At 32.8% G+C, this 11,050-nt stretch overlaps 2 protein-coding genes across 2 annotated transcripts; one reads left to right on the top strand and one right to left on the bottom strand.

The window, feature by feature from the left end:
- Positions 1-1,339: 1,339 nt before the first annotated feature.
- Positions 1,340-2,077, bottom strand: LOC112795187 (protein FAR-RED IMPAIRED RESPONSE 1-like). Its single transcript, XM_025837134.1, has one exon. The coding sequence runs from the start codon at positions 2,075-2,077 to the stop codon at positions 1,340-1,342; it is 738 nt and encodes a 245-aa protein (XP_025692919.1).
- Positions 2,078-4,019: 1,942 nt separating this feature from the next.
- LOC112795186 (protein FAR1-RELATED SEQUENCE 5-like) lies at positions 4,020-5,505 on the top strand. Its single transcript, XM_025837133.1, has 2 exons — positions 4,020-4,118; positions 4,582-5,505. Exons 1-2 carry the CDS (start codon positions 4,020-4,022, stop codon positions 5,503-5,505), a joined length of 1,023 nt encoding a protein of 340 aa, XP_025692918.1.
- Positions 5,506-11,050: the final 5,545 nt, after the last annotated feature.

The following is an 11,050-nucleotide window of genomic DNA, read 5'->3' as shown; positions in this document are numbered from 1 at the left end:
AATCAGCAGCTAGTAAGGCTTCCGATGGCAGACTTGATGAATGTAATGTTAACAATGACAAAAAGAAAGTTGGAAGGCCGAAAAAACCAGAGGGTCCTAAAAAGGTAGTTTGTTTCTCACTTTAAAAATTTTTGAGATTTGCAAGTGAGGTACACAATCTCACATATACTAACTAGTTGCTCAATTTTTTAGGTTGCGTTTGTTTTCAGGTACTGTGACAGAGACTGAGAGACTAAGACTCAGTATTGTGTTTGTTAGTTCAGAGATTGGTACTAAAATTTCTGTCTCTGTCTCCAAAATTTCAGTATTTCAGTACCTCCAAAAAATAGAGACACAGGGGACTGAAATTTTTAGAGATGGAGACTGAAACTTTAATAACATTTTATACCTTAAATACTTTCATTTCAATTAATTAATTCCAATTTTACCCTTTGTGCAAATTAAATTAGAGTTTCATTCTTGTTTCAATTCCTGTCTCCCATTTTGCACCAAACAGAATATTGAGATTTGTTTCAATCCCTATCTCTTAGTCTCAGTATTTCTGTCTCTGTCTCTCCACCAAACGCTACCTTAGAGAACACTTGATACCCGCTGTTCTCCAATTGCCATCGCGGATATAATGGAGCATTTAAAAGATAAATATCCGATCAAGCACCAAGAAGTTGAGAAAATGGGTTTTGGATGCCTGAGGCACATCCCTAAGTGGTCGATGAACCAAGATTTGATTGTCGCCCTGACACGGTCATATAACAAGGATCGAATACATTTGAAAGTTGAGGCCGGAGACATACCGATGAATGCACGAGTGATAAGTCAAGCATTGGGACTCCCTGCAAATGGTAATACATAAAACATATATTTAATGTAAAGTGCATATATGTTCTCTTTTACGGTGTCTAGTAAGACTATTGCTAGTTACTATTTTTTGGATGTAGTACTACTTCTCTCAACCCTGTGGTTTCCGTGTTACAGGTGATAGCTTCCCGAAATTAGATCCGAAGAAACATTGTCACCTCATAGATACCTTTGAAGGCACAATCTATGCCTAGTGTTTGGCATGACATTTCGAATGGCTGTTGCCATGGCCCCGCATTGATCAGTTAAGATTCCATCTGGTGTTTTTTCCATGCATTTTATAAATATTTGCATGAGCCATTCAAAAGACTCAGTCTCTTTATTGCCCAATAAAACACACCCGAAAAAGACATGACCTTCCGTGGTGATTAACACCCACAAATGCTGCAACTGGCATCTCATACCTATAAAAAATCAACACGTGGGGCAATCAGTGAGCTTGTAAATTAATGAATCCTTAAAAAAATAAACCAAGAAAAAGAAGTTACTTGTTGAGTTTGTATGTGGTGTCAAATGACACCACGTCACCAAAATACTCGTCAGCAGCTCTTGATCGAGCATCCACCCAAAATGCATGCTTGAGACTATTGTCACTATAGACACAAATATCGTAAAAGAAATTCGGGTTCTGCTCTTTCATCTTGGTAAAATAGTCCAGCATCTCTTGCGCATCAGTATCATCTCCATTGATTCGGAGTTTACCAGATATATAATTTCTAACATCCTTCTCAAGAAAGTTCAGATTAGAACGACCACCATCTTCATCAGCAAGCGCCTGAAAAGTCTTCGAAGATCGTATACCAGCCTGGTCGTTGCGCTCAATGACATCCTTAACGTGCATGGAGAGTTCCCTGTTTTTCTTAAACATCCATGACAAACTGGGATCACATCGATGCGTGTGAGCTAATTCTACCTTCAACAGTCTCCACTTTTCAAGCTCTGTGTCAAGTTTCACATAGATGCGAGCTTTACAGTGTACATATGAGACTGTGTTTGACCTTTGGGTTGCCGGATTCTTCTTTGTTTGGTATCCATCTCTATTGCACTGTATGGATTGGTTAATGGGTGTTCTTTCATTCTTGTCGAAGTTATTGTTTCTTATATGAGGCTCGAATCCCATTTTATTGGCATAGTTGTAGTAAAATTGGCGTGCTTCCTCTAGGGTTCCAAATAGCATCCCCACTTTTGGAATCTCCTCATCAGAAATGGTGGGATGAATCATGACCTACAAAAACAAAACATACTAACAAAGATTGTGGCACAAAAATGACAAAATAATACGTGCATATGTATATGCTTATAGTGCCATTACTCGGATATTTGGATGTATATATATATATATAGAAAAATTATCCGGTGTTCCGGATAAAAGTATCGAAACATGGTATTTAGGGTACAAAAAGGTAGGCTGTTGAGTTTTTTCATGTAGTAAAGGATGAAATGGCAAAAATAATCCTATTTCTCTTAATCAATTGACGAGAATAACCAACTCTAGGCTGTTGGTGAATTCCTGTTTTGTTGAAGTCGTTTCTGTAATGAATGATGGAGAGCGTGGGCCTGAGCCATTTAGTTGTGGCCCATAGTTATTGTTAAAGGTCCAAGGGTTGTATTAGGCAAAAGAGGAGGAGGGAAACTATTTTCAGTGGTGTGACAAAGACTCTGAGAAGGACCTAGCGTGGTGGTGTGGGCTGTTGCCTCAACACGACGGAGGTGTGCGTCAGCCCGGAGTTGTTGTTGGAGGTAAAAGGGTTGTAATCAAGCAGGGCAGGAGGCCGAAAAAGTGGTGTCAGTGTTGTGAAAAATCATCTGAGAAAGAATTGGAGGTGGAGTTGCTGTTGCCACAACACAACGGAGGTGTGTGTCGTCGGTGGCGAAAGAAGTGCCAGATGAGTGTCGAAATAAGCCAGCATGTTGTTGTTGCTTCCACGAGAGGTGAGAAAATTTAGTATTGATAATTATCGTTGTTTGTTGTTGGAGTGTGGGTTGTATCCCATGAATTGGAGTGACTTCGACTCCATAGCCTAGCCTATAGCAAGCTTGCTGTTGCTACTAATGCTGTTGGTATAAATATATATATGTTTATGAGTACTGAGTACTTAGTAGTAGGCATCACAATATAAGTGGTCCAGCATGAATGTCATATTCGGCCCTTCCTTATTATACATTTGCCTGTATAGAGAAGCAAATAAAAAGATTAACATTGGTATACTCAAGTTGTATATGAAAGATACAAACAAACAAAAGTGGGATGAACATAAGTTGATTATTGTAGAATGCGGTATAGTGACATTCCAATTACAATTATATATATGCCCTGCTTCCCTTTCTCTCATTTCCTCTATTATTATCTCTTTGGAAAGTTGTAACAAATTTGTTTATACTCATGAAAATAAATGTTCCAAAACTATATATTACTATTGTTTAATTAAGTGGATAAGTTTAGGTACATAGATCTTGAGTACTTTAGTTTGAAGCTGTAATGTTTTTTTTCCTTTTTCTTTTTATGGATTTTGTATGAGGAATTAGAAATAGTCACATGTCACTAAAATATATGTTTTAGAAATATCATACTCACTCATATTCAGTTTTGTTTACATGAATTCAGGTAAATTATCTCTTGTAACTCTAGTTTAAGACTCTTCTTTGGATATATGACTTAGAATTCTAAAAAATTGGTGACTTTAGTTCGTTAACCAAGTCAATACCAGTTCACAGCTGAATGAAAACATATATCTTATCCCTCTTGTCTGCTTTTTATCAGTATTTAAAATAAATTATGAATAACTATGAAAATTCCTGTTGCAGGCTAAATTCATATGTACTGTTTGGTAAAATAAAAAACTATTGTAATTTCAGAATTATGTATATTACAAGAGTGTTAGTTACTTGTGTGATCAACATTGACGATGAAAACAAATTAATGTATAAATGAAATAAATCTGCATGATTCAAATGTATTATTCTATGCAAGTGAGTCTCCAAGATATTAATTAAAAGTGCGAAGCCACTTAAGTAAAAAAAATATTTTCACTCTTTGAATTTAGTAATTTGAACCACAATTTTCTTGTGATTTTCACTCTTTTTGGCTTGATTTGTTTAGTATTTTTAAATGCGGTTCTTAGTGAGACAACTTGGTGGATGGTCGTGGGGTAGTGATGTTCGAAATGGGGTCATGTAGCGGAACAGTGCCGGAATTCGAGACTGGAAGTGTTGAGCCAGTAGATGGCCTTGGTGGAAGTGGTGAATGGCATTGCGACACATTGGTATGAATAATTTTGTGTTAATTTGCATGTACTCATTAGTAGTCCATCTCTGTGTTATAAATTGCATATGAAATAGCACATAATGGAACCACTATTTGTGTGTAAAATTTTTCTTTTATTACCATTAAAATATAATAGATGAATAGTTATTCGATGACATTCAAAGAACGATAATTAAACATAAATATATAATATTGAAAATATTGTACCACATTTTTTTATTAATATATATAAATGCAATCATTAGGATTGGTAACTAGTAATAAGTTAATAAGGAGCATGTGGGAAAAAAATCATTTTTTTGTGCGACTGGAAATAATCCTTTTCTCTTCATTGCATATGATAGAAATAATTGAATTGGAGTGATAGAATTATTGCAACAATTTTAAATTGGTATTTACTTGAGTTTATCGTGTGGTTGAAATAGAGTAAAGGGATTTCATGGTGTGCTTGCATTTTGCAGGAAAGTTTGCTGGATATTGGAATGGAAGCGGAAGAGCAGGAGGGAGAACCGTTGGAGGATCGCGATGAAGAAGATAATGGCATCTCTGAACCAGTCATGTACAGTATTGTAGAGATATTGGAAATGGAATTCAACAACCCTGATGAGGCATCCGGTTTCTATCAACAATATATCCGGGCGAAGGGTTTTGCCATGAGGCAGGGAAAGAAACTGAAAAATAAGAAGGGGGAAATAGTTTGGTACACGTATTTATGCAACAGAGAAGGTTTCAGAGACAAAAAATGGCTAGAGATGCAGGATCAAAAGCGGGAGCACAAGGTTGTCAGACGATGTCGGTGTTTGGCGGAAATGAGGATAAAGCCGAAAAGTGACAGCGGGATTTGGTACGTTTCACGCTTCGTAGATGACCATAACCATGATGTTCTACCTGCAAATTTTGTGCCATACCTGCCTTCGTATCGGAAGATTTCTGATGTCAATCTAGCCTATATGGACAGCTTAAGGCAAGTTGGGATTTCTATTCCAAAAATATATGAGTCAATTGCTGCACAGGCAGGCGGATTTAACCTTGTTCCTTTCACAAAGAGAGATATGTATAATGAGATTAGGAGGCAACGTGCCTTAAGGAATGGTGATGTGAATGCGCCTCTAAGGTTTTTTGAGAGATGTGCAAGGGGGGATGAGAAGATGTTCTGGAGGTTTGAAGTTGGGCCAGACCAACATATGTGTGACCTTTTTTGGAGCGACGGGCGTAGCCAGAATGATTACAAGATCTTTGGTGATGTTCTTGCCTTTGATGCGACATATGGTCGAAACAAGTACAATCTACCAATTGTTATGTTTTCCGGGGTCAACCACCACAACCAGACATGCGTGTTTGCCACGGCCATGGTCTCGTGCGAATCTCAAGCGTCGTATGTTTGAGTGTTGAGAAAGTTTTTGGAATGCATGGGTGGTAAAGCTCCTAAGGCGGTAATAACTGATGGGGATCGATCCATGCGCTTAGCCATTCAAGAAGTATTTCCTGAAGCTCATCATCGGTTGTGTGCATGGCACCTACTGAGGAATGCAACCGTGAATGTGTGCAAGCCGCGGTTCACAATACTTATGAGAAGTTGTATGTTGGCTGACATAGAAGTTGAAGAGTTTGAGAAGCAATGGGAGGTGATGGTGGAGGAGTGCAGGGTCAGAGAAGTCGAGTGGGTTAAGGTTTTGTACAAGAAGAAGTTATCATGGACCACCGCGTACATTCGTGGGTGTTTTTTTGCCGGCCTAAGGACAACATCCCGTTGTGAGTTATCGCATGCAAAGTTAGGGCGGTTTGTGGAGAGTCGGTATGGGATCTTGGAGTTTGTAACAAACTTCCAGCGCTGTGTGGATTTTCTAAGAGATAACGAGGAGGAGCTTGATTTTTGATCGTTGTATGGGACCCCTGTTCTTTAGACTCAGTTCCCGGAGTTGGAAAAATCTGGTGCAGTTAATTACACGAGGAAAATATATTTTCGTTACCGTGAGTCCTTTAAGAAATGCGTTCGTACGACAATATTGGAGTGCAAGCAGATGGAGGAAAAATCTGTTTACGTAACACAAAAGTATTGTAGGCCGGAGTTGAAGTGAAAATATGTATACTATGATGATAAAAAATAACTCTAAATAAAAATATGTATACTATGAACAAGGAAAATAAATTAAAAATAGATAAAAAAAATCAAAATTTAACAAATAGGACTAACAACGATGTCAAAGAAATACTTGTTTAAAAAGTATAAATATAAAAAAATACAATTTAAGGGATCTTATAATTGTTCTTTATATCTCTTGTTACAAATATACAATGACAGATTTAAAAATTTTAACCAGTGAGAATAAACATATTGATAAGTAATAATATAGTTATGAATTAATTTTTTTTAAATTAAATAATAATAATAATAATAATAATAATAATAATAATAATAATAATAATAGTAAATGTAACTAATCAAAATATAAATAGATTATCTTCTAATCAATAATACAAGTGAAACATTTTTTTATGAATTATGTACGATAAATGACATTATAAAAAAAATTTATGCACCAAATTTCTCATATCCCATTATATATGTTATAGACTATTTAATAAAAAATGACCTTAAATTAATAATAATAATAATAATAATAATAATAAATTAAAATTTAATTCCAAAATTTAAAAATATACGTAAAAACAAATATTTTGACAGAACACACACACACACACATATATATATATATATATATATATATATATATATATATATATATATATATATATATATATATATATATATATATATATTCAAATTATTAGTAGGAGCCACAACTTAACACATGCAACCGTTCCTGATTATGTATCTCTTAATTTTAAATCATGGATCGAGGATTACTATTTATAGACTAACAACTTTACGGCAGTTCATAATTTTAAAATTAAGAATTAGGAAGATCAATAAAGATTTAAAAATTATAGGTGAATACATTTAAATTATAGCTGTATGTTTATAATTCACCTTGATATTCTATTTAAAAATCTGAAAAAAGTATGGTTCTTCATTTTTTACAGTTGCACAAAAGTTTTCACTCTACAATTTTATCTAGAACCTCCACTAATAAGGCCCATTAACTTGAAATGAATTTTTAAATGGACTTTTCAAGCAATGATTCCTTATTGTGGCGGGTTGCTTCTTCACTTGCGCGGGAAACTTTCTCCCCCTGGTGGTGTTTATGTTGTGATAATACACTCTTATTCTCTCAGACTGAACTATCACATTTACCATCACTTCAAACGTGTCCCCTCTAAATATGACAACGGTGCAGTAAATCGAGGCATCTTGAACTGTGCTTCTTGCAGGATGGAGGTCCCCACAAAAATGAGACCAGATTGGATTGAAATGTAACAGTAGCGGAGAGAGCAACCCTCTCCCATTCTTCGGTTTAAAATCTGGCTTTAATTTATGCATTCAACTGAAAAAAAAAACGGGTTAAGCACAGCGATCAATACAAAAAAATTTAATGGTGAAAGCAAAAATATATAAACATAAAATTGAGGTAGAAATAAATTTACAGTTTGAAATTAAAATTATATATATTAAAAAATGAGAAATATACATCAATACATACATATATACATACGAACGTACGTAAATTAATTAGTTCGTAAAAATATATTAATTTAAACTATGATGAAAGGATAATTTATAATTATTTTTTCTTTGTATTTAAGAAGACTAAATATTATTTTTACATGTATATTATTAAATAATTATTTATTATTATCTCTTACTTAATTGTCACTGTTATTTCTGATAATATTTACAGTGATATAAAATTTTTAACCAAAATAATTACTATAGAAGAGGCCTGCTACACATACAAACATTTTTAGTTTACAAGCTATACAAGTTGGTCCAAATCTAAGAAAAAATACGCGCACCACTCCTTTAAATTAAGCGTCCAACGCACGCACCTTGCAACACGTTCATTATCCTGCACTCTTCCTCTTTTTCCTCAATCAAAATGCAAACCGTCAAGATTCAAGCAACATTCAAAATAAACTACGATTATGCAAAGAGTAGAAGCAATCAAGAAGAAAAGATACAAATATTCATAAAAAATTACCAGAAAAAACGAAGAAACATTATTCAAGGTACTGTTTTACTATTTTTCTAGGTTTTTTTTTCTAGATTGTCTCTGCCATGTGCTTCATCCTTAACCAGCAAAACATTAAAAGATTTCAAGAAGAAATATACTGTCTCCCCTCTGATATTGGGTGTATTTCTTAAATCCTTTGGGTGTATTTATGTAATCTTTTGGGTGTATTTCTGTAATCGTTTGGTTTATTTCTGTAACCCTTTGGGTGTATTTCTATAATCATTTGGGTGTATTTCTGTAATCGTTTGGGTGTATTTCTGAAGTTCCATTATCTTCAAAACAATTTCAAAGATGATTTTAGAAACCATGAAAATCGAAAAAAAAAAAACAAAAGGAGATCAAAGGCAAAAAAAGAACGCACGAAGGAAATCGAACAAATTTGGTAAGAAATTCGAAAAAAGAAACGAAATCTTTTGAAAAATGGAAGTTATATATTCACGCGTTAATTGATTTGCATTGATTTAAAAGTCTGTTAAAGTGGCCTGTAACATAAGCAGCGCATTTATGGGGTTTCGTTCCCTTCAGACTTGTAAAGCTTGTAAGCGCAAAACACTTGTACATAGAGATTAATCCTACTAGTATTTAAAATTACTTTTAATTATGAAATTAAGTTTCAACATTATTCTTAACTAATTTGCTAGTCTGGTGAAGTTAATTATAATTAGTTGTTGATTAATTTATTTATTTATAAAAAAGACAAACATATTCTAACAAGAAGACAAATGTTTAAATATATACATCTCTATATTTACTAATTATTTTTTAAAATATTTGCAGGGGCATGTCCTCCGTCATTCCACCATTTTGGTCCGTCTTTGGTCAAGTATTAATTACACCATGCAAGTTACTGTTGGACTCAATATAGGGTGTTGATTTCGTTTAAGCTTGTGTGTTGAACTCATAAGAAAATGAGGAATAATTACTTCATTTTCAGTTCGAACGTCACAGTATGAAAATTTAACAAGAAGATAAAATTTAAAGAGCAGTATCGACCTAATATGCCCCAATACTGCTACGCTAGTGTTATTTATCATTTTTTGCTTCGTATTGAATATATTTGTCATAAGTATATAGTTAATCAAATTAACTTATCATACAAAAACAAATATCAAAGACAAATCAAAAGTAGCCAATTTTCTCATCATTTTATAAATTGATAAAATAATAGTATCAATTTCATTTGCTTGGCTTTCTTATATTAGTTCAAACAAAATTTATTTTATTAGTTCAAATCTCTTAATGAAATTATTACCGAAAATAAATATCAAACTTAAAAAGAACAAAGTAACCAATTAATTGCTCTAATTATTATTCATATAATTCTATTAGTTATGCAAATATACTGAAATTATCAATTGTTTTCAATATATTCTAAATAGAAGAAAGTTTAGCTTTTTTATGATTTTAAAGTATCATAATAACTTAAAATAAATAGATTACACATATGTCTAGTTAGGTCTAATTTTATGTCTTTCTAAAACTAAAAGAATAAAGATAGTAAATTCTTTGCAATTTTTTCTAAAATAGCATGTAATTTATCTTACATAATGTCTTAACTTCTAATTAGTTAATATTTTAATTTAATGAAATACATTACCGATGATACAAAAAAAAAACCCATGGAAGACATTTTAATTTTAATATTAAGAAAGTAACGAATATGAAAACATGGAAGGGTTTAGAGTGTAAAAGACATAAATGTTGGGTTGGCCAACAGTCTACGCCAACAAAAATGAGATATTCAATCCACGCAGAGTGATAACTGTTATGTTCAGAGAGAAAAAATCACTGAGAGTTTTCTTCTTTTTTTTTGTTTGAAGTTTGAACGGAGAAGATTTTGAGGAGGTTGTTAAAATATTAACCAATCAAAACTTAATATATGTCATAGAGGGTAAGTTACCTGCTATTTTAGACAGAATTTGGGACAATTCATCAATAAAAATACTTGACCAAACTTGCATTGTTAACATAAAATTTAAAGATTCACACAGATACGTGTATATAAAAAAAAGATACATTTACATATAAAAACAGGTAAGTCATACATAAATGAAATTTTGTTTAAGTGAAACCAAATAGGAAAAACAGTAAGGACAATCACTATAAATATTTTTATCAAATTTAAAATTTTGTTCCATAAGATTTTTTTATAATTATTGTAATTATTTGTATAAACTTTAGATATTTTAATTGCACTTGCTACAACTTATAAGAGATATAACTAACATCAAGAACAAAATTTAAAATAATGAGCATAAAAAAAATTAGATATACTTTTAATTTTTATACCTTTGTAGAACAAGTTTTATATAACTAATCTTTCACCGTGATTAGATATCCTTGTAATTCTTACTCTTTAGAACACTGTATAAATAAGAGTTTTAGGATGAGAGTAAAAGGTTGAGATTCTTCTTCTGAAAAAACCGACACACTAACATCTCCAACGACTATCTTAGTTTGACACGAGTTCTTTTCTAGAAGACTTTCTTCTTTTTAGTTATTCTAATTTCTATTCATGCAATTTAATCCTCCAGCAAGGTTTTATGTTCGAAGTTTGTTCTTTGTTGTCTTTTATTTACATTGCAGTAAATTTTAATTTTTAGGTAAATTTTTTTTTTCTTTTGGAGATTTTCATTTGCAAGACAATGTCATTTTAATTTCTTATTTTCTCGTAAAAAGGAAAATATATCAAACAATTTTGCTTCTTTATCATCACACTAACGGTCGACTTTGGTGCATAAAAAAACGCGTGCTCATAATAAATAAGTATATTTCGCCCTCAGATAATACATATCAA

This window comes from Arachis hypogaea, chromosome 4, assembly GCF_003086295.3.
Source record: "Arachis hypogaea cultivar Tifrunner chromosome 4, arahy.Tifrunner.gnm2.J5K5, whole genome shotgun sequence".
Taxonomy (NCBI): domain Eukaryota; kingdom Viridiplantae; phylum Streptophyta; class Magnoliopsida; order Fabales; family Fabaceae; genus Arachis; species Arachis hypogaea.
Note: the sequence above shows the minus strand (reverse complement) of the source record. Positions and strands in the feature narration are given on the sequence as shown.